Genomic DNA, 25,189 nt, shown 5'->3' on the forward strand with positions numbered 1-25,189 from the left:
GAGTATGAGTGTAACATTGCGTAAGGCAAAACAGCAATGTAACACAATGTAGGAAGACAAAATCAGCCAATGGGACTGAAACCCATGACGGTCCTCTACTCCTATGCAAGGGTGTGAGGAGCACTGAGAATGAGACTGTGACCCATAATGTGAAAGCCCAAGAAAGGACAACAACGCGTAGAGGAACAATGCAGTGCAGAGTAGAAATGGGTCTAAAACCCATAAGACGCACCCTGAGTGAGGGTAGCCATGTAAATGTAAATGGGACTATAACCCATGTAACTGTGCCCTGTGAAAGGATACCTATATAAATGTAAATGGGACTGTGGCCCATGGAACGGTGCACTGTGTAAGGGTGAGAACCGTGTGTAGCCCATGTAGGCAAGAATATGTGGGAAATGGGGCTTGTACCCATTCCCATACAAGAGTATATGGGCAAATGGGGCTAGTACAATACATTCTGGATTGAAAAAAATCCTGTATAGACAAGCATAGTCTTTTAAACATACTAATAGTGAAACCATCACAAAATTCCATCTATCACCCCTTCACAATAAAACCAGAGTCACAAAGTAGATAAAGTTTGTTCAAACTTCACTGGTGAATAGCACGACAGCACTGTGGACACCTCTTATGGCCATATTGATGCAAAACTATGCAATATCCACAGTCACCGAGTCCAGTCATGAGTGCAGAACGTATTCCATTAAGATGGCAGGGTAATTTAGAGCGTTGTACATGGCCCAATAACCAGCAAATTGGTAGAATAAACACCACCCGATTCACTCACGTTCTTTGAAGTCCTCCAGAATAAAGACAAGATGAAGCATGGTAAAGCGCCGCACTGGAGGAAAAGTACAACGTGAGAAATGGAGATCAGAAAGGTGCATGCAAGCGCCAACCTGAAGATGGCGGTACGCAAGACACACAGCGCAGGGTGGCTCCCGGTGTGCTTGTGCTCCCAACGTAGTCACTGAGTGAGAAGCATCACCGTTAATGCTTGTGACGCGATGGAAGGCGGTAGAAGAGGCGATATTGCTTCTATGTGAGATAAGAGGCGGTTGGGAAGACAGGCAATCGAAAAAACGTTAGTAACGGCCAAAAAGATGGCAGATAGAAGCTTAACCTGAAAGCAAAATTGTAGAACCTGAGCAAGGTTGTATAGTACTCACCAGAGCACAGGCAAAGCAGAGCACCAAAAGAGCTGTACTGCTTCGCACTTCACCGCCTCAACAAAGCGCAATGCGTGTAGAAAAATAGAGAAACCCCCAGATTGAAATGAATTCAAACGAAAGTCAGTCACAGTAAATCTGTCCGTAACAGACATACATTCAGTCAAAAGAATGCGCACCACTAGACGAATACCTGCCATGAGAGACTTCTATACAAAACAGCTGTGCATATCCCACAAGGTGTTCCATTGTAGTTGAACTCTCAGCAGGGAAGTTGCATGTGGAATGAAGAGAAGAGCCAGCAGTAAACAGTTTAGAAGAAATGACACCTTTGCGCTGTGACACTTGCTGTTGAAGTTTGTGGGAAGAAGCTGTTCTCTCCAAACACTCTGTTAAGGGTCATAGTAGAGGTCTTGTTGACAGAGTCAATGGTAGAAAAATTAAAAGTCCAAATTACATGGTGTAGAAGTGCACAAGATCACACAGCGTATGCAGCAACATGACTCCTTTACATGCCGCATAGTGGTTGTATTTCCACATGGTCGTAGAGTGTGTGCCTGGGAATACACTATCATGATAGAGATGAATCTTCTAACTGGAAAGTTGATGTGCTTGAAGGCACACAGATGTAGGACCAAAGTCCAAAATGCGTTATGTAGATGAGCACAGCACGCCTGGGCTAGGACTGTCCTGTGGTGAGGACACTGGTGGGGCTTAACGGCGTGATGCTTCATCTTACTTGTATTGTTGTCTTTTTTTCCTTTCTGTGAAAGGCTTGCTTCTTCCGTGTTGTCGTCTTTGTAGTTCAGTGTGAAACACACATGTTTCTTCTTCATGTTTCTGTGGATAGCTCCTCGTGTACTTCTTGTGGTTGTCGCAAGGGTAGTTTCTGTAGATTGCGCCATCTCCATGGCCTCTTGTTCGTCAGGTACCTGAGATCTGCTTGTAACTGTAGGTTCGTCACCATCCTCATCACCAAATAAATGTAGTGATGAAGGTCCACACAGGACGGATGTAATTCAGGAGGTTTTATTCAAGTAGTTAACAAGTAGTAAAGTTCAGAACATCAAATAATTACGTTGCAAATCAAAGCCCCACCAGGAGCAGCCTGTCTGCTGCTCAGCCCATGAATAACTGTCACTTCACCTCTCAGTGTCCCAACATTCCGAGGAACCTCATGACAACAACATTCTATAGGGCCTACTGCACAAACACTGGCAGAGCAGGAGGAGTAAAATACATAACATTACCAAATGCAGGATTCTACAAGGGCCTTGTCTGGTCGGAGGACCATGCACAATTAAGTCCCAGGGGGAGCTAAGAGGCACCTGCTTTATGCTTTGTTTTGTTCAGTTTTAACTCAAAGCAGCATAGAGGGTTAAGGTGCCTGCTGCAAAGCACATTGTGTAACTTGTAGATCACAGATGTGTATTCTATGTCAAAAAGTAAGTGGGTTACTGCTTTTGAGATCCTTTTGCAGTCCATTAGTTGCGATCTTTTTAATATTGTACAGTAAGTTTTAAACTAGCATCAAGGAGCTGCTTGCATACTGCCAGCCATGGTTTTATAAACTGATTTTTTTTCTCAATCTGTCATTATTCTAAGGTTGCTTAAAAATGGGTTTGAATTGTAATAAAGGCTCCTTAGTACACACAACCTTAACCACTGCATTACATTTTAAATACTGAATTTATGTATCTCCGGACCATCTAATGCCTACCAGTAAGGTCAATATGTGACTCCTAAGGACGACATATCACTGCTAAGCCTTGTAACCCTTATTAGCTCATGTAACATTTTATGTGCATTGATCTACACACTTGCATGCTTTATTGTCTCTGTATGAAGTGTGTGTGATGTAAAGACCTCTGACTCACTACATTGGGAAGAGTGGCCATATAAAAGAATTACGCAAAGAAAATCAATAAATATAAAAATAATATAAAAAAAAATAATAATACATGTGTAAAAAATAGACTTCTATTTAAATTATTATTTGCATAATTGCTCAAACAGACAGATGCATTTGACATTCTTACAATTCATATCTCTTATAGATAGGCGTTGAACAAAGTCAAAAACCCTCCTCCAAATCATAGTTTCTTTTAAGTACTTGTGAAGTGATAACAACTGCCGTGCCTTTGTCTCCCTCCATTGCATTCTCATTTTGGTATAAATCTCCAGAAAACTCCCACTCAGGATGATACTCTAACAAAAGGAGGGCTGTTGGCCCTTTCAATCAGGTCTTTGTTTTGTGCCTAGTTTCAATAGAAAATAAGAAAGCCCTTTCACTGCCTGCTGGTTGCTGCTACCAACATAATGCAGACAACATATGGTCTTTGCGGAGTGTGTCCCAGTGTCATCAAATTACACGTGGACAAATTCTGCATATGTCATTGGGGCAAGCCCAGATCCTGGATTTGGCTCAATAAAAGCTGTCAGATCTGGGTCCAGACTGGGCCCCCTTCCCCCTATTTCCTGTACTAGTTTTCAGTCTTTTGTAGTGTCTGGATTGAATTGTTGGAAATGCATGTGTATGTAGCCATAAGGCATTGAGTCTGGATATCATATCATGTCTCGTAGTTTGTTGGATTATTTACAAGGGACAGGTTTATGATAGACCATACATGTGAAAATTATCTGATTTGTGAGTGACGTGTATCTGTGAATTAAAAGATAACTGTTAGTGGATCACTAGACCTAGATTCCACACCATTTCCACTGGGGCGATTGGTAAATCTAACTCGGAAGGCCATCTTACATCAAGTGGTGTGTCAGGTAAAGTGCATATGCAGGAAATGAAGTTACACCAAATGTTTTACTCAGTTTGCATGATAAGTGTAAATATAATGTGTAAAATAATGCACAACAATGTACAGACAAGTCAAAGGAATTGTGAAGTGTTTGATCTTATTGTAATGCACTGCAGGTTTGTGTAGTCAGTCATACACGTGCCAAGATGCTGAGGGCTCACTGAGATTAATACAGACTTGGATTTTCGGCCAAGGAAGAGTTAATAAATGTCAGTGCAGGTCCTTCCTAGCCCAGTGATGGCGCATAATAGGAAATAACTGCTCCCTTTTATGAGACCACACCAGAGAAGAAATGAAGAGTTTCACACTTCTTGCATGGTGTGCACTGAGCATACTACTGGAATTACTGTCAAATCAAGGGGTCTAGCAGAAATACTATACCCGTTCATATGATGAATTGTCAATTGCAACAATGTATTATGCTCCTAATTCTAGTCTGAAAGATAAAAATGAATTCCCAAATTGGCCAAGCTAGTAGTGCACATGCACAAAACTCCGACTATTATGCACTCTTGGGCCACTTTTACTAACCAATTGTGCCGGGTTTGCACAACTTTTGTAATGCAAAGCGGGGCCAAAGTGTTGTGGTGGTACCTACTTTTCAACTCTAGGGTTTCCCTTGGAAAGTTGGACAAAGGAAGTCAAAGTAGAGCTAGAGCTTCTTTCCATTAAGAGGGTGCTTCAGGGGTGATATATGGGCATTCTTATGCAACCACCCATGGCTTTTGATGCAATCTCCTATCTATTAACAACTGTAGTAAGGGATTTGTGCCAAAACCTTACATCTGGAGGGGTGAGTAACGGTTATGTTATGTTATGTTATAAACCGTTTTGTAACGCGCTCTGTTACTTGTGAGTATCCTGGCGCGGGAAACGGATCAACGCGGCAAAGAACAGGACAAGAGAATTCTCCTAACCTGCACTCGTAAATAGGTGGGTTTTCAGATGTTTTTTAAAAGCAGTTACTGTCGGCATGGAGCGAAGGTGGAAAGGGAGAGCATTCCAGGCTCGAGCAACCACCACCGACAATGACATACCACCCAGTCTGGCGCGTTTGAAGCGGGGAAGAGACAGTTTGAGCAATGAGGCAGATCTCAGAGTGCGTGTCGGGATGTACTTAGTGAATCTTCTCTTCAGATAAGAGGGGCCTTGGTCATGAATTGCGCGAAACGCCAGCACCAAGGCTTTGAACCGAATGCGTTGTATAACTGGAAGCCAGTGAAGCGAGCGCAGCTCCGTGCGCACGCTCTTCCACCTAGGGATGTTAAATAAAAGGCGTACAACCGCATTTTGAACAATTTGGAGGCGATTAACCAGGTATGCTGGAATGCCACTAAACAGTGCATTAGCATAATCAAGGCGGGCCAGTATAAGTGCTCTGGCAACCGACTCTCTGGCCTCCTTAGGGAGCAGGGGAAAAAATTTGCGGAGCATTTTCAGAGTGGCAAAACAAGTGCCAGTGAGTTTTTTGATGTGGTACTCAAATCTGAGATCCTCCGTAAACCAAACACCCAGATTTTTTGCAGGTCTTCCCATCTCGGTTGGGCCAGGAATGTTTGGGGGCCAGAGTGTACTCTTGAATGAAGGGGGAAAGGAGCCGTAAAAGAGCACCTCGGACTTGTCCTCATTGCACTTCAGCTGGGCCTGTGTTAACCAGCGAAATACTGAGGACAAACAAAGATGAACAGTGGATGTGTCCAGGTTGTCATCTGGCCAGGTAAACAGCAGCTGGGTGTCATCAGCGTACCCTACAATCTTAGCCCCGAACTGTTCAGCCAAGTATACCAAAGGTGTAATGTATACATTGAACAGAAGGGGGCTAAGAGTGGACCCCTGCGGGACCCCTGTAAGCAAAGGTCTTTGCTCCGAGGAATACGGAGGCATCCAAACCTGCTGGGTCCTATCTGATAGAAAAGAAGAAAGCCAATCAAGCACCACTCCCCCAACACCAATGTCAGACAGCCGGCCAAGAAGGAGATCATAAGGGACAGTATCGAACGCGGCAGAGAGGTCCAATAAAATTAGGACCGCTCTGCCACCTCCATCAAGACACTCCCGGATGGCTTCAGACATCTCCACCAGGGCCGTTTCGGTGCTATAGGCAGCCCTAAAGCCCGATTGGGCCGGGTGGAGGGCATTAGATGTTTCCACAAAGCTCTCCATTTGAAGAAGAGCAGCCTTCTCACAAATTTTTGTGAGAGCAGGCAGGAGGGAGATGGGTCGATAGTTTCCCGGGACCGACACATCTAGTCCTGGTTTTTTCAGGAGTGGAAGGAGGTAAGGAAATGTATCAATTTCTTCAAACATTTCAAACTTTGCATGTGTGCTTCACTGTAGAGAATGCATAGAAAGTGGAAGAGTGTATAAAAGCATAGTGTTTGTGCTGGAAGGCTCCCCTTCTAGTGCAAAATCTATGACTGAGGGAAAGCATAGTGCAGGGGTGTGTGCATTGGCGCAAGGCAGCCTACAGTGTGCTAATGCTGAGGGAGAGAATATCAGCATCGTATCGTAGTTGATATGGCGCTGTTTTTTCACTCTCTCTTTGTCACAATGAAGCGCGTCAACTTTGGTTACCGTGCTGCATTGATTCACATTCTAGTAAATGGCCCCCTTGGTGTATAATTAAATACTCCTACCGGCATCAATGAGTTTGGGTCACAAGTTCTGCTTCGGATAAATGCTGAGCGCATAAGTATTTACCATATGCGGGCTTGGATGCCCACAATCATATTTCAGGCCAATCATAACAGAGACTTGCATGTCCAATTCTACCACTCTTTGGAGCCTCTACCTCAGTATTAACTTCACCCAGGAAAAATAATGTACTCTTTTGTTTCATTTACACAGAGACCGTGTTGTTAGCTACACTCTTGGTCGAAGACTGCCAACGGATCATGTCAGCGGACAACTGCAGTTCAGATTTGGCATAACAGCATCAATGCACCCAGGTGCCCTCTTTGCTTTATCTTTTTTGTTTTAATTGTTCTATTTTGTTACAACACTTCACTGCCATTCAGCTAGGTTCATGCTATGCAAATACCAATGGCATACATACTAACATGCATACATGCAGAGAATCACATGCACATAAGGTTGGAAGTCCCAATGGGCCAGCGATGGTCCTCCTCTCCCTTATTGAAACCACAACATTCTATAAACAAAGCAACCAATACAGGGAGAGATGACTGACCTGTTTTTTTCCATGTGAAAGCCTCATCTGCCCTAAATTAGCACAATGTATCACTATCTATATGGTTGTACTGACATAAGAGACAGGTATCAACCTGCTGAATTGGGAAGGAAATCCAAATAAACCTATTGTGTCTCACAAAACAATCCCACTTCATTCTTTGAAAGGCTTTTTCTACATCCAAAAACATTGACTTCCCCTACATTTTGGCCCAATCCAATGTCTTTATATGGTAGTCTTTGGGCAATGACAAAAGTCTACCAGCAATTAACTTGATCCAGTCCAACCACAGAATATATGTGACCCTCAACATGCTACATTTGTATAGAAAAATATAATCATTATTAAAAGGAATGAAAGGACAGTGTGAGCTGCAGACTTAGGTATCCTTAATGGGTCTCAAAAATGGGTAAGACTATTTCAAAGAATGGGAATGAATCCCTCTCAAATTGAATTAAAAAGGTTTGGCAGTGAGGGGGCAACAACTGTGAATTCATTATACCACTGAATACTTATGCCATCTCCCCCGGCTGCTTTCCCGGCAGGTGATATTGAAGACTTCAAAGGTTGAAATATCAGTCATTAAAATGGCTTGTCCCTTAATGGAGTGTCTGGCAAGAGTTAATCCCCTCAACAAGTGTTTTCCCCATCTATATATGTGTTTAAACTATTTTTGTAAAGATCATGGTAAAAGTGCAGAAAAATATCAGGAGTCAGTTTCTCTTCCTCTGTAACCAGTTGAGGGATAAGATCTGTAATCTTGGAAATATTGTTCTCAATTTACTGGCCCTTGCTTTCCCACATCAAAATTATTATTACTCTCTCATAGTGAGGCTGCTTAATTATTTTGGCATTTGCAACCTTTTTAGCCATAAGGGCAGCTTCTAATTCCATACACAATCCCAGTTATCAGCTGATGGACATCAAAAAGGGTATGATTTGGTTCCCCTTTTCAACGTCAGTAGGAGTGATTAGCTCATGCCTGTTTGAAGTGATACCAAAATACAGGCATCCACAATCTCTATTCGTGTATATTTACCTTCTTGATTTTCTTGCTTTATCTCCCAAAGGTCTCAGAATAGGGGCTATATTGTATAAGTCTATTTTTCTGACAAGCAATGAAATTGCATGTTACTAATATGTTGTGGTCGGCATTTGTCACTTCAGTATTGTGATTGACGAATGAAATGTTTTGGGGTTTTTTGTGAAAAAATGTCATTCTGGTATGTGGTTTGCATACGGGTTATAACTCAGAGAGTTTATGAGATGTTTGAATTTGATTTGCACTGACATTAAAAAAAGGTCCGTAGGTCACATTATTTAGGTTAAATTATAATTTGGGTTTGAGTGTAAATACTTTTTGTAATATAAAAATATTTTACCACGAATATTAACAGCAAAATATTGTGAAAGAGGGTATGTATAGGAAAGTATAGATTTACTATTTTCTTCCCTACATATATGTACAATGTAAATACACATATCTGGAGTAGAGCATAGTAAATCTATAAATACTTCTATGTGCTTAACTTCACAATATTTTAGTTCACGATTTTCTCAGATTAATATTGTTCCAACACGAAATTTAGCTTTTGATATGTTGGTAGTGTACCTTTGGGTATGGTCATGCTTATTAAGCATCTCTACTGCAAAGCCTCCCTGAGACCTCAAGGGATACATTTACAGTCCTTCTACCCATAGTTGAGGATCTAAGCTGTTCCCTGCTGTTCTTAGGACTGCCCAGTGACGTCTGTGTATGACATTTGAAACAACAGATAACATGTCCAACATATTGACTGAGGATAAACCTAAAATGCATGAGGTACAAGATAGGGCATGGTTGGATTAACAGCGTCACTGCTAACAAAATGGAGATCACCTGGGTGGTAGCATCCTTTGCTGGGTGTCTGTCACTCCTTGCATTGGTAGACCCTGGGCATGACGTTTTCTGACAAGGATGATAAACCTTGGTCATCACCATCTGAGCTTGACCGTGGATCCTGCTAAGACTTAGCAACTAGGGGAAGGACTAGTCTAGCTGGTGAACAGGCAAATTGGCCAAGCTCCTCAGCATCATCTTGAGGGTGACATTGACACTGATACCTTCTCTTCCTTGTGCATTGATATTCCAGTCACAATAGGAAATCGAAAATTCAATGGAAGACACAGTATACTCTGTATGCCGGAGAGAGGGGAGCACAACGCATCTCGCTAAATAATCAATATTGAAAATGAGGATGTGAGGTCCTGTGCTTGGAGCAAAAAAATTGCCAGCCAAAAGTGTAATCTATTTTACACGTCCTAAATAAAAATCAGAGAGTTTTGTAGGATTTTGAAATGTTGATATGTAACTGGTAAGGGGGAGATCAAGCGAATCAGATTGCCATCCACCAAGAGGGACTCCCCTAAAAACATGTTTTTATTATTTTTTACACCAAAAAAATGTTCTTGTACCAAGAAATTTGGTAACTTTCACTCTTTTGATGGTTAAAATAAATAGTAAGGCCTCCATTTTGAGTGGCCTAGCCCCCAATGTGATAATTAGTGCATCTGTTAAGTTTCTATACTCAGTGAATCGAAATTTAACAGGTGTGATCACATTTTTTGCCTATTCCAAGTTCACTCCTGCAAAATGGGACATGACAATAGGATGATGGTTCTAACCACACTTTAAACCGCACCTAGCAGTATTATGTTAGCACTTTTCCCTCTGTATATTTACCTAGGGAAAATTGTGGGGTGTAGTGTTAGCCTTAAAACTCAGAATTCTGGAACGGGGGTAAATGACTGCATTTAGGCCTGGGTTACATTTTGATTATGTCAGAGTAATTGGCGTAATTCTGCTAATATCCCATAACGCAATTTGCATGAAATTACAGATATTCTGCCATTAAGCCATATCACGTAATTTCGGCAAGAGATTTGTACCAGTCGGGTAATTTGTGAATGGAAATAGCATTTCAAGTAGATTTTTTAACCAAGTCATTTTTTAGGGTGAAACTAGAAATCCGAACGTGAACTGCAGTGATTTAAACACAAGCAGCAATGTATTTAACATGGACGGTCAACAAACATTTCAGGTAGATGTGTTTTACCAGAGTGGACTGTTTGGGTAATTTTTTAGTGAAAACCTACAAATTTGAATGCAAGAGTTACTGTTTTGAACATGAGCAACCGGAAATCCACTCAAAATGACATTTTTTTATTGAATATTTACCCAAACAAGTCCCTTAGTTAATTTTTTGAGTATGAGATGCATTTTGCTTAATTTTACCTTAAGTTAACGTAATTACGCAATATGAAATTGCGCAAGTTATGCCAACCCCCATTTGTAATGAAGACCAATGCGGGGGAAACATGTAGCCATACACTCACATATCTTTGGTAAAAGGTTTAGGACTGTACGCAGGAAGATGTTAATGACTAAATAAGACATATTTCCAGATAGATGACCGACGAGATTTCAAAATATTCAAGTATTGTTAAGCCCAGTTTGCTTTCAGCACAGGACACAATTCACACAAAGCAGGGATTTCTCTGTGTTTCCAGGCTGATATATTTTGCCTAGATTCAAACACAAATTTATTTAACTAGACCTTCTTCGAGAATTGGCCGTGAGTAAACTTTTGGTGACATTGTCAACAATTGCTCAAAAACATTCTTTGGCAGATCCAGCAGGTCTTGCCTGCCAAGTGGGAAATTTCATTTGTTATGCAAACATATGCAATAAGCAAAAAAATGTCAAATATATGCAAATATAGAAGGAACACCATCCCTAGCACTGACGTGCATTCCTTTTCAGGCGGCTATGCACATGATGAGACAAAATGCAGCCTTTCACAGAGCAAGAAAGGCAATGGATGAACTGGGCTGCCAAAATATACCGTGATGTATATGAAAGGAGAGGGAAATGTGAATGACACTTGAACAGACCAGTGGATGAAGAGGGTTACTGCACGGCTATGTATATCTGTACTGTTATGAGGCATTTTATGGAAAACAGGTGGCTGGCAAGAGAGCTAGAGCTGGCTTTAGGGCAGGTCTATAAAACATAAGGAACATTAATATTCTGTATTAAACCCACAATATTTTCATTAAATAGCACCGCTTTATCCCACCATCTCGTCTGATCTATTTAGAAGAGACATTTTGACACAAAATGCCATTCACATTCATTGTCTTCTGGTTTCCAAGGCCTTTTCTAGGAAGAGAAATCCCACTTCCATGCAGGCAAGGAGAAAACAGCAATAAGGAAATCTAAAGTTTATTGGATGGAAACGGTAGTCTTGCATGATTCTGCACCGAGTCTGGGAAAGCCAAGTCGGGTGAAAAAATGGCTACCTCACAGTTTTGAGGGTCAGGTCTTACAAACACATGCAATACAAATCTGAGATGTATTTTACTTAGTGAAAAGAAAAACAGAGACAACATGACATCTAATTGAATGAAAGAAAGATTGGAAGTTAACAGTAAGAAACAAAATAAAAAAACAGTCAGGATAGACACATATTTGTTGCGATTTACATATACTTAGTGTTCTTTCTCATGTTTCCCACAGATGATGAAGATGTCTCCATTGGTGCTGATCCTCTCACGACAGTAGAAACGTGCGAGATCCTGGTCGGCAATGGGACAGAGGAAATCTCCAGCGAGCCTCCGTGCCATGTCATGGTGATCTCCGAAAGCATAGATGCAGATCAGATGAATGGATGTAGTGTGACTGGTACTGATTCCACCAGCACGGGAGCATCGGTCAGCTCAACAGAGGAAGTAAACCGGAACTTCTTAAATGAAATCATTGCCGGGAACGAAGATATTCATTCTGTGACATCAGATGCATCTGAACTTTTCATTCCAGATGAAGTAAAACTGTCCCTGAGCAGTATGGAACTTGCTGAGCAAGAAGTTCCTACTTCTGATGGTGGACCTGAGCTGGAGGCAGAGATGGATCTAGGTGATGAGGTTAATGGTATTGTCCAGGAAGCAGAAGATGGCCTTGCCAGCACTTTGACCCCGAACACTGTTGAGTCCGTTGCAGATGGTGAATCCAATATTGATAAAGACAATGACGAGTCGGGGGCTTCAAGTCAACAGGAAGACAATGACTTGAAACTAAGAATCTCTGTCAAGAGGAAAACCAGGCCATGCTCCCTGCCTGTCTCTGAACTGGAAACCGTAATTGCCTCTGCATGTGGGGAGCCGGAGACGCCTCGCACGCATTACATCCGGATCCACAACCTGCTGCACAGCTTGCCTTCAGCTCAGATGAGCAATGACAGAGAGGAGGAGGAGGAGGAGGAGCAGGTCAGCATAGATATTGATGAAGAATCAACAGCTAAGGAAGCCTCTGAGAAGGATATAATTAGTGAGACGGAAACAGTGGTGCAGGAGCCTTCAATGGAGTGTGCAGCCAATGACAATGATAGCAATGTCGATAACGGAAGAACTTTTCCTGGCGATGATTCAACTGAGCATATTCCCGATTTAGTTCACCAACTTTTGAATGGTGACCTTGCTAGGACAGAAAGCGAGAGTGAATCAAGCCCAAGGGGACTTGGTGATCATGACTGTGATGTTTGTGACAACTCTTGCTACAGCACTTCCTGTTACAGCACCTCATGTTACAGCACTTCCTGTTATAGCACCTCCTGTTATGACAGCCACAACCGCTTCTCGAGCCACACTCGCTTTTCTTCAGTGGACAGTGCAAGAATTTCAGAAAGCACTGTATTTTCTTCCCAAGACGATGAAGAAGAGGAGAATAGTGCTTTTGAATCAGTACCAGATTCAGTGCAAAGCCCAGAGCTGGACAGAGAGCCAGCGGACAGCCCAGTCCCCTGGCCAGAGGATCTCCTTGCTCAAGGCGGGAGCCGGAGCCTGGAATCTCCTGTAGCAGGTCCAAGCACCCGACGAGAAGGTTAGATTCTAACTTCAGAAAGTACCATAACTATAAGTAATGAGTTTAACACTCATTGTGCCAAATCAACCACTTGCCACTATGTGCATGTAATATTTTGTGCAAGCAAAACAGTTAGTGCTTAGCACCTTAGCTGCTTGGAACGTTCAGCACCCAGTGCTGAACGTTCGAATAACGAGCGCTGGCCCGTCGACCAACGGTCGTGCGCAGCACTGGGGAGGTAGCGCTCGTGACGACCGTTGGCCGGCGGCAGTGCTTAAGGGGTTAAAAAGCACATATCAAGGTAAGAAAACTGAGTTACAATATTTGGCTTCCTTTAAGCACTGTGCAAATGAAGTGTGCATGCATGTGCAATAACAACACATAGCATAAAAAGCAGCGGGTAAAGAATTGGAGCTAGAACACAGGAAGCACAACAAAAACAAGACAGTGCCCTTTTCCACTCTCATTAGAATAGGTTTCAAGTCCCAAACAGCAGCTATAAGCAGTATAAGTATCGTTCCACCCTGATCCATATTTTTCCCATGATTCTATTTATGGTGTTTCAGTTTTCTGTATTCATAGGATCAATATATGTTTCAAAATGTTTTTGAGGAGGAAGCAACAAAAATATGGATCTTGTACTAAGATTGGAAACAAAGCAGAATCTTCTGTGTTCACTTGGGCAGGGAATGTCCATCGGGTGGACTTGTGGGTGCAGATCTGATGCACCTTCTGGATTTTCTTTATTGTTTTGTGCATGCTGTATTGTCCCTCACTCATCAGTTACACAGCACATTACACAGGACTATCACCCTATTTCAAGCATGGTTTTTGATAATATGTGTGTCTCCATCAGGACAGGCAGTGCCTTTCCGAAGGGGGGGCTAGAACATTTTCAAATACTGTTCTTTTTCCAGATCAATGGTATAAGGGTGCAGTCACTGGCAGGGGACATCCACCAGGAGCCTGACTTGACCCAGCTTTGGAGCTCTCAGTATTAGTTGACCACCGTTCCCCAACAATTCTGTACAACCTCTCTCCCTTCTAATTATTCTGCATTCCTCGAAATATATGGCAAACATGTCCTTCAAGACATGTATCTTCAACTTGTGAATTGTGGTTCAGAACTGTAAACAGGTTGTCAGCCATTCTTGCCACGAACGGTCCTAGTCTCGGATTATTCAGAAATCAAAATTCAAAGCTATTCTAAAGCATGGAGCCAATCTAGATTTATATTAAAAATGGATGATTGCCAGGTTTCTACCCCAGTATAGGAGAGGTATAGTATTATCATACTTTATACACTAGAGTGGTCAGTGTGCATATATCATTTGCGAAAACTACATAGATATTCACCAATCAGCTCACTTAATATGTTTTGATTGAGAAATTATGCAGGATGGCAGTATAGCATGTAAACATACAAACTTGCCCGCTACAGAAGACACGTATGATTGAAATTGCATTTATGTAGGAATTACTATTCCCGACAAGGCATTGAAGCATTATATGACGAGTAGCACTCTGCCCAGGAGCCCAAAGTTAGTAGTCAGTCCATTGGTTACATGGGTTAGTCTTGCATGCAAAGGACAACATTCTCATGCATGACAGTTTCTTTGTGGTGCATTAGTGTCTTAGGTGTGATCATTAGCTGGCCATGTGATAAGCATGTGAATTCAAATAACGCTTTAAGACAGACAGGCATGAGATTTAGAGCAGTTTACATACAGAAGAAGCATGTAGAAGGTAGAAGGGAAGCAGAGGTGCAGTCAAAATAAATAAAAGTGGGAAAAGGCAGTTTAAAGTCATATGTTCTTGCAGGATTATAAGGGGTATAGCAAGTGAAGAGTTTTTGTGACAGCATGTAAGCTGTGGATGCAAACCGTGGAGGACCAGTATTAAATTCTGCTCTAAAAATGTAGCTTTTAAAAGATAAATGTAAAAAAATGTAAATTGATACTTGTATAGCGCACTACTCACCGCAAGGGTCTCAAGGCGCTTGTACGAATACCCATCCTGGCTTTCCCTGTGAGGCGTCCACTCCTGGGCACCCCCAAGGTGGAAGCCAGGCATCCTTAGCGTTGTGGGGCCGTTGTGGAGATTAAGCAAGCTATTGCCCAGAGTTGCAGAGTGGGACTCCATGATTGGAATAGGCACTGAGGCGAGAATTATCAGGTCCGTGGAATTTTAGAGCCCAAGACCCGCCGAGGCGGGGAATTGAACCCTGGTCCTGGGCTAGACCTCTGCATCAGGGTCTGCCACTCTAACGAGCCACACTACTTACCTCATTGCAAAATGAATGCCCAATGCTTCCTGAAAGCCCTTTACTAGCGAATATGAAGCAATGCAACACTTAAGCCATCCCAGTAGCCATTATTACAATTTGCCAACACCACCATCACCCCACTGTAAGAAATGCAAGCAATACTTTCAAACCTAGTAAGACCCCATGTGTACCTACTACAGCTGTATGTTTAATACCATAAAGTATTGCTACAGGTTATGAAAATCCTTTTACACTATACATAAACTTCACATATTATATCAATGTTACGTAACCACCACCCTTAAATATTACAAGGCAGCTGATAAACACATTGCATGAGACCTATTCACTATTTGGTTCGAAGGTGCTGTTCCCTAGACCCAGCTGGAAAGCACCAGCCCCACAGAAGAGACACCATGTCCTGCAGAATGAATGTGTCTGAGTTCACTATGACTTTGCTTTATCCACCATGCCTCGATTGTTCACGTAAGTCCTACGGGTTGGATGTAATCAAGGATGAGGAAGGAAAGCCATGCCGAATGTCAACTCAGAATGCAACTCAGCAGTCAACATCTCCAGCTACCTCAGGGAAACTTGTTTCATGAATTGTGTAGCTGAGGGCCTGATATTTCTGAACAGTGCTTTTCTCTGTCCACACCATAAAGACCTTCCAAGGAATACAAATCAACATTAGAGAAGCATAAGGTGTAACGATTCATCCTGCCATATAGGGTTTCTGCTGATATCAAGTATGAGGCCAAAAGCAGAACCTTGAGAGGGCATAATTGGACCATTATGTACAATACCAATATCACACTGTCATATTTCATGCAAAAAAACATGATAAGGATTTCCTTTGGTTAAAAATTCAAAATTCATGGGAATGCCATCCCTTCCTTCATCTACAATTTATAATCCATTGTTCTGATGTATTTACTGTAAATCAAAGGTTTTGAAAAAACTATTGTGTGCTAAATAACATGTGCCAAACCTGTAATCTAAAATATGCTTTAGTTCAACATAAATGTAGAAGATGTCACAAAGAGGTTTGATATTATAATGAGTTGAGTTGTAAAGTGTGCTGCAGATTTTCCAGATATTATACCGCTCCTACGATCCACCGGGCAATACTGTGCCCTAATATGTCATGGGGTAACTCAAGGCTTAAGCAACACTGAGGTTCTTGCACCTTGTATACCCTAAAGCTTGATGTAGGTTATTGGGCTCATATTTGGATGGAAGCTTGGACTGGAAGAAGGCTGAAAATACTTTTGCATAATACGTCTGTGTATTTTCTGGACTATTCCAGTGTGTGTTAAATAGTCATCTATGCATCAAACTCAAAAGACCCATCTATGGTGTGGCTCCCCTTTGTTGTCTTTCCTTGCACTATTGAATCAGGTTACTTCAACATTTGGGAGAATACTTGAAAAACAGTCCTGTTTCGGCATTCCCTTGGCTACAGTGCAGGAGAATCAGTTTTGCCAACATCTTTCAAATCTCCACACTGCATTAAAGCTGGTAGCTAATCTTGAATTTTTCAGAAAAAACTTGAAGAATCATCTCTTCAGATTACACCTTCAAGATTTTCTAACTCATTTTCTATTTTCGCCATTTCTGATAATGTATCTTTTATTACTGCTGGTTTAGTTTTCTGTAAAGCAGTGCTCTAAACACGCCTGTAATAATAAAAAAAAAAACATTTTAAAGTTAGTACAATCAAGTTCCAAAAAGACTGGCCATGACATGAATGCACTTTCAAGGAGCCTTGGGGTCAATATAATATTATGCACTGCCTGTGACACAGTAGATAACAGGGTGGAATGGTAATATTAACATGATGAATTAGGATGGGGTATTTCATATTACATCTACACATCATTCTACCTTGAACAATGACCACATGCTGAAAACAATGGCTCATGAGAAATTAGCAACTTTGGTGAAATGTAATTATTGCAACATGTATGTGTTTGGCATGTGGGATTTGGTCACAAATGTCTTATTTCAGAACATGGCTGACGAAGCAAAGACCTGAACTGAGGCAATATTTAGGACAGTTGATTGTTTAGTCCATCCTAGTGCTTGATTTGTTGAAAAAACTAGGGCAGGGGCTCAAATATTTCTTAAGAGCCCTCTGCCTGTGGAATGTCAGTCAGCATTTTACGAATACCAGGTCATGATCCCTATTATAGGAACTATGTAACCATCAATTCGGCCTTCGGAAGAATGTTTTTCCACAGGACATAATCTCTTGATGAATGTGTTACTACAGAGGAAATTATCTTCTGCCGAAACCAGGAGGTCTTTTCAACCCCAAGTTATGGTGTTAGAAAATATTTTCTATCCCCAAGGTAAGACACTATTTAACCTCTGTATGAGTGAATATGCAGTTCCTATATTAGGGTTCCCCCCTACCCTGACGGAAAACCTTGACAGTTTTTGGGCTCTTTTGTGGCTGGTTGGTATACACATAGCATGTACAGGAAGAGATTAGAGATTCGGGGAAGACCCATCTTATCCTGAAAGTGTGGGACAAAATAAGGAAGATTCAATTCAATGCAAAATGTATCCATTTTTTCCAAGGTTTAAAACTAGCTATGCTTCATAAATCTGTACTGCAATTTAAAAAAGGATGGGAAATCCAATAGGTCTGCCTTGCATTTTCATTTCTCACTAAAACATTAAAGACTGCTGCTCTGGGGGGGAAAAAAGAAACAGAAACACTTGCATTCAGCATATACATAAACCTTTGAAATAAATAATGTAATGTGTGATGTATTTTTGAGATGTAAAGTAGTCTAACTTGCATTCCATGGAGGCTCTCCACAGGAGGCAGAATGGTACAACCAACAGCTAAGGTTCGGAGGTGAGAGAGAAATACTTCTCTGAGCTGAGCCAACGCCCACTGTGTGAATATTTGAAAGAACTGGTAACAATTGTCTTGTTGACAGGTCCGCTGTAAAGCCAGACCTAAAAATGAAATTCCTTGATATTAGCTCCCGGGCATGGCTATAGATCATGGTCAAATTATGGAAAGACTCCCTGGCAAAGCACCTCTGTTTACTTCAGTTGTCTTAGCCCGGCCAGTTATTTGTTAACCTCTTCAATGCTGATGACGGAACCGCTCCATCATCAGCCGCGGTGGCGCTGTGCTGATGACGGAAGCGGTTCAGTCATGGCCCGCCCGACGCGCCTGCGCGGCACGGATTCCGCGCCTGCGCTGGGCGTTCTATTGAGCGGGCGGGGCCATGACGGAACCGCTCCGTCATCAGCACAGCTCACCCGAGGCTGGTGACGGAGCGGTTCCGTCACCAGCGTGTGAGTGCCGCGCGGCCCCCCCGCCCCCTTAGCGCTGCGGCGGAATAGTCGCCGCAGCGAAGGTGTTAAGCCTTGGTTTTAAAAACAGTTGCCAGCAGTCACTGACACAATCAAAATTCTCCAGTACAGAACCCCAGTACGGAACCCCTGAGCAGGCCCCATACCACACATTCTTTTACAGTATATATTTCTAATAAAGGAACATGAAAAAGTAATTCCACGCCTGCACTGAAGTTATGACGTTTTCAAACGTTATTGCCAAATTGTTTTGGATTCAAACTGTGATAAACTGAGATTTTTAGGGGGACAAACGAAAATGATTGAAACAATTACGATTATTTAAAAAACATACTTAACTTTTTGAAAATATTTGAAAGTTATTTGCCTGTTTGAATAAACAATCTCATCTCTCTTAAGGTGTAAAAAGGTTTTCAGAAAAATGAAAAAACAGCAATGTTTAATTAAATGTTACAAAAATGATTCAAGATTCAGTGTTATTTTTAGTGAAAAAGACGTACCTTTCAGAAGGATTTGAATATCTTTATAGGTTCTGGCTATTGACATTTTTCTCATATATTTGTGAGAGAATAACAAGTGCAACTCCTTCAAAATTGTCAAGTTCTTTCCTCATTGTTCTGATTGTGCATGTCGCTGTAGCATACTAATTGCATGATTACCAGTGCCGGTAGGAGCTTTAAGGGTGCTAGATCACCCTGTAAACAGTAGCCAAATTCATTGTTAAAAAATTGAATATAGTGGATAATTTTAGACCCATGTGGCATATTCTCTGAAATTTCGATCTCAACCTGTACGAATGATGTGTTTCGGCACTCTGTTAGAACTTTGATATTATTTTCACAGGGATTTATATATTAGGGGGTTTTGTTGAATGTTCCCTACCTTTTCCTCTATACAAAAGCAAATGTATAGTTCTTTGCCATTGCATAACTTTATTTGTTCTTGCATGCAGGTGATTGCCCGTTACCACATAGCCCTCAGACGGTCAGCCAGTTGCCCTCTATGAGGTCTGACCACAATCATTATCCGTCCATCGATGAAGCCCTCCCACCAAGTAAGCTGCTGCCTTTGCACATGTATTGAACTTTCATACCCACCCATCTTGTGTCAGTCTTCTTTGTAGAGTCTGGGTTCCAGATCTGCACACATTGGGCCTGATTCACAAAGGTAAAACTGCACTTTTGTGTAAGTTTGCTGTTCTTTTTGCGATTCACAAACTAGGAGTTATTAGTAAGTTTACAACTGTAGAGACTACACAGTTGGTGTGGAGAAGTCTACACATAAAAAGATAAGACAGGCCTATCTTTGCGAATCAGGCCCCTTGTGTTTCCCATATTTTTTGTATTGTGTATTTATATGGATATATGTCAGTACAACGCGATCTTTTAGATCGCGGTACTTGACAACGCTACCATTACAACGCAAGTCGTTACAACGACTTGCGTTGGAGAGCGCGGATTGTGGAATATTATAATTTTATATTCCAACACCAGTCCACGTAACAGTAGGGAAGGTGTTGAAACATAAAATTACAATATTCCTTAACCAACAGCGCCATCCAGTGCAAGTAGTAGTAACGACTTGCGTTGTAATGGCAGCGTTGTTAAGGTAGTGCGGTGTAAACACTGCGTTGTAAACGATGTTCCCCATTTAGATTGCAGCGGATGCCATTGAGTGATTGAACAGGAGATGCCCATTATAGAAGCACTAGAAGAGGTTATTCACAGGTCCCGTGGTGCCAATATTGGAAAGGGATTCGCTGAATTATTGTTGGTAGTAGATTAGTTTAGATTAGTTTAGAAACCTGCTTAAATGCATATTTTTTTCAGGCTTCAGCCCCAAATATATCTAAAAATAAAAGCATTATACCACACTGTTTAACCCGCATTCAACATTAATATACTGGAGACCATTCATAAAATTGTAAATTTTTTTAGATGCCTGGTAATAAATCATAAATTAGTAGTATATTCTCCTTATCAATGTGTTCTACGTACACCCTTTAAGAATGATGGGAAAATATTTGTTTGTCTGATCTTCATACCCAAATTGCACAGTGTTGGACTGCAATTTGGGTGTAAAAAACAATTACGGTTTGTCTATACCCACAATTACTCAACTATATGGGTGTTCCTCGTATTTTTGATGGCCGCACGAGTACCCTGGAAACACCTAAGCATGGTCTGGACTTTAATTTGAGCAGGCTTGTGTTGAGTCCCTTTCAGTAAATCGGGACTTAATTTAATTATTTACATTCATTAATGTACTGACCCTGAAGAGGCAATCTATTCAACATGTAACATTAAACAAATATGCAGCACTATTGGTAACTGTGAAAATTGCCATGAGGGCTACCACAGCTTGCGCAGTTTTCGCGGAGAGGGCCTGCTCAATACTTTTAATTAGTGTGGCCAAACTCCTTGGTTGTTTTGCCTCGTATTGCCATTGTATGTTAGCGGTCTAGGCATTCTTTCTGGCTCACCTATATCAGCAGCACGACAGCTTGGACGTGCCGCCATACACAAGCTCCCTGCATCTAGTATTTTTTTTAAAATGCTGCATTTTTCATTTTAGTGGGATTGTGTTGGTGAATGGGTACTTAATTTATTTTTGCTCTGCATATTGGTTTCTGACCTCATAGCCCTTCTGTCCACCGCAGCTTGTCATGTTTGCACGGAGAGGGCCTGCTCAATACTTTTAATTAGTGCTGCAACAATTCCTGGTTGTTTAGCCTTGCACCGCCATTGTAGGTTAGCGGTCTAGGCATTCTTTCTGTCTCACCTATATTGGTGGCATGACAGCGTGGACGCACGCCGCTGGCACGCCAAAGGCAAGCCCGTCTGCACCTGTCCGCACTCGAACGTCGCCACGAGGAAGGACCCCTGCCTCTCCAGTAAAGGATTCCATATCAAAGAACAGGCTTAGTTACTCTGCTGCATTCCTTCGCAATATTGCCAACAACGTTGCTCATTTAGGCATGTCTGAGCTACCCCTTTGGCTCTCTCTCCTTTTGGTGTTTGAAAGTTCCATTTGTCTGTATGGCCTGCAGGCTCTACTGTTTGTCCCTCTATTTTGTAGTTAAGGCTTTGAGGGATTCTACCTCCCCCCTCCAGCAAAGAGTTGAGATTGTTCTGGTTCTCTGTCAGAGCCCTCCCCAGCAGTCTGTCTACTGCCTTTCACCGAAAACAATAGAAAAACTTTTCCCAGCCTCACCGCACCTCTTCATTGCATTTATTGTAATATTAGATGGTTACCAAAACATGCAATTAAAATTTACAATCTTCTGTCCTCTATTGTCCCAGATTTTATTTTCATAGAAACCAGATTAAATGTCTCATCCTTTCCCTGTATCCCTCTTGCACTGCCTGACAATTATCATTTAATCAGACAGAAAAGAAAGCTAGACCCGGCGAGGGAGTTGCCATTGCGTTTCGGAACTCTGTTAAGTTCCAAATAGTTGATTCCTTCCTAGAGGATTGGACTGAAATCTGTATTTTCAAACTTGAGTTGTCACCCGGTCTCCATTGGAAGGGTGCACTTATTTACCGGCCATCAGGCGTGAAGAATGATTTCAGCCATCTTTTGTCTGAATGTATTGCCCTTTTTATACTGTCCACCAGCAATTTTTTATTGTTGAGTGATTTTAGTTTTCATGGGGAAGACGTCACTAAGTCAGAGGTTGTTCATCTTCTTGAGGACTTAGAGATAACGTGCTTTTACCAGACTGTCATGTGTCCGAGCAGCCAAAGGACCTCTTCTCCCCGTGGATCACATGTGGCTGGGCACACCTTAGATATGAGTTTTACCAATTCTTCACTTTTAAAAAGTGAAGATTCTCTCCCTCTCAAAAGGATGGACATTCGTCGGATCAAGTTTCAGATTGACAGGGTGGACTTATACATCAGCCCGCCACTGTTGGGACTAAGGCCTCTAGAGCCTGGAATACCATCTCACCAGTTGTGTTTCCAAGGCATTTAGCCTAGAAGTTGTGAGAAGTGTTCAAGGCTGGACTGGGAACCAAAACGGACCCTGGCAAAGTACTCAGCTGGCCCCCCAGGGAGTTGGGGGTGCGTCCAAGCTGTTTGACAGAGCTGATTTTGAACGATTTTGTTAAAGGAGACGATATTGCAGCTAGGCTGCAAAAATGGCCCTTTAACAAAATCGCCCCCCCAGGTGCCCAAAACCGGCCCCCACCATGGCGGCCCACCGGGGAAGTGCCCGGTGCTCGTTATGGCCAGTCCAGCCCTGCACATGTTTCAGACATTAGTGTAGCGCTATCTAGTTATCATAACATTTTAACTTAAGCCTTCGACAAAATGGCACCACTCAAGTAGCCCAATCACGTCTGCTCCACGCCACATGTCCCATGGTTCTCTGTGAAACTGAGCACTCTGAAAGATGGCTGTAAAAGGCTAGAGAATTGCGGGTGCCACACTAAAGCCCCAGCTTATAGAGCTACATACAAACTTGCATTATCTCAATACCATGCCCACATCAGGAACTCCAGGAGAAGCTGTATATTTCCAATAGAATCGAGAAGCCATGCAATTCTGCCAAATAACTCAATAAAGTGCTCAATGAGTTCACCAAGGTTCGTGTCGGGACTTCAGATAACTGAGCTTTACAACAATTATGCAACTCTCTGGCTGACCGCTTTGAGGAAAAGATCGCTGCCATATACAAGAAGTTCCTTTCCATCCAGAGTCAGACTACCTCAACCCTTCCAAGTCTGCTCCCAAGGTCTCAACCCCGACCCTAGATAGGTTTGAACCCCTCACCTTGGACCAAATTTGAGAGTTATTGATCAGTGCCAAATCTGGTTATGCCCCCCCCCAAAGTTTCTGCAAATCTTGAAACTTTGATCACTCCTTCTATTCTTTCGTTATTCAACCTTTCGCTAGAATCAGACAGAATACCACTAGCTTGGAAGCCCGCTTTGGCTTCCCCTATACTTAAAAAAATCAAATGTAGATTCAAACAGTTTGTCAAACTGTCGCTCCATATCACTTCTACCTTTACTGGGGAAATTGTTGGAAAGCTGTGTCAACAAACGGCTTATGGCATACTTGGAGGACCATAAGATTATGGACCCCCCCCCCCCCCAATCGAGAGTCAGAGCTTCTCACAGCACAGAGGCCACCCTGGTGACAGTGACCGACACCATCTGCAGTACTTTGGATGCTGGCTCCCCTGCCGTGTTTATGTTGTTAAATCTTTCAGCTACTTTGGACACAGTTTCTCAGGCAGTACTGATTAGCAGACTGCATACGATTAGTGTCGGGGGCAAAGCCCTTCAGTGGCTTGCTGAGTTATTAGAGAGCCGCACTCAAATGATCTTGTTGGGTTCATTTAAATCTCGCACGATTTCCATGTATTACGGGGTGCCTCAGAGCTCATCTCTGAGCCCAAGTTTGTTCAACATCTAAATCCTGTGGCTTTGATCTAATCCCTTATGTTGATGATATCCAGTTGATCATTTCACTGAGACAGGACATTGACGATGCAAAACATCATGTTCTAGTCTGTTTGAGGAGAATTGCGGCCTAGATGACAACTAACTGTCTCCAGCTGAACCCAAAAGAAGTGAAATTTTGCTGTTTGGTTGGAATAGCTCAGCTCCTCTGGACCCCTGATTGGTGGCCCTCGGAATTGGAGGCTGCTCCCTCTTCAAGTTACGCCATTAAAAACTGGGTGATAAACTAGACCAGGAACTATCCTTAAAGAATTACATAGTTGCAATCTGTTGGTCATGTTTTGGGACTATGAGGCGTCGGGGGAGGGGTTTTCCTTGGCTACCATCTTCTGCCAGGAAAATGTTGGTCCAGATCTTCATTGGCTGCCTATGAGAAAGAGCATCTTTTTTAAGTTGTCTTACCTACAAGTCCTTGATTGTTTGAGCCCCTTCATACCTAAGGAGCAAATTGCATTGCTTTCGGTCTTCCTGTACTCTAAGCTCGAGCGATAAGGAGCTACTGACTGTCCCCCATGTTCGCACCTCTAGTTACGGTGGCGCAGGGGTGGCTCTAGGCTTATGGCGGCCCTGGGCAGGGAGTGTAGCTAGGGGGGCCCCGGAAGAGGGGGTGTGGGTGGGGGGGAGCCCCCCGGAGCTCAGGAAGGTGCTTTAATAAAACGTCCAGAAAAGGCGTTAGATGACCAGTACTTGTGGCTGCTCCTACCCTTCCGAATTCGTCTCAGAACTATGTTTAAGAACATTTTGAAAACTTGGCTGTTTTAGGGCTCTGTATGTCTGTCCTATGCTGGCCGAGTGCCGAGATATACATTCCAGTAGGATTAATTGTGCTTTATCACATTATATTAACATAACATAAAACTGTCACTGATGTCAGTGGCTGGCGCCAAGCCCCACAAAACCTCTGCCAGGCACTAATGCACTCCCAAGGAGAGAGGTAACTGTCCACATCACAGTGAAATTGGATGGCACTCCATTGCCTGCATGTATCCCGCCTGATCCTACATTGGTTTGTCCGGATTTAGATTTAAAAAAACAAT

At 42.4% G+C, this 25,189-nt stretch overlaps 1 protein-coding gene across 1 annotated transcript in view; it reads left to right on the forward strand.

Annotated features, from left to right (window-relative positions):
* Nucleotides 1-25,189, forward strand: part of HECW1 (HECT, C2 and WW domain containing E3 ubiquitin protein ligase 1) — a 974,913-nt gene that overhangs the window by 758,323 nt on the left and 191,401 nt on the right. Inside the window, exons 10-12 of the mRNA XM_086964874.1 lie at nucleotides 6,833-6,933; nucleotides 11,734-13,092; nucleotides 19,632-19,733. Of these exons, the coding sequence (XP_086821000.1) occupies nucleotides 6,833-6,933; nucleotides 11,734-13,092; nucleotides 19,632-19,733 (1,562 nt within the window). The remainder of the gene's footprint in view (nucleotides 1-6,832; nucleotides 6,934-11,733; nucleotides 13,093-19,631; nucleotides 19,734-25,189) is intronic.

Source organism: Lissotriton vulgaris, chromosome 4_1 (assembly GCF_964263255.1).
Source record: "Lissotriton vulgaris chromosome 4_1, aLisVul1.2, whole genome shotgun sequence".
NCBI classification, from domain to species: Eukaryota; Metazoa; Chordata; class Amphibia; order Caudata; family Salamandridae; genus Lissotriton; species Lissotriton vulgaris.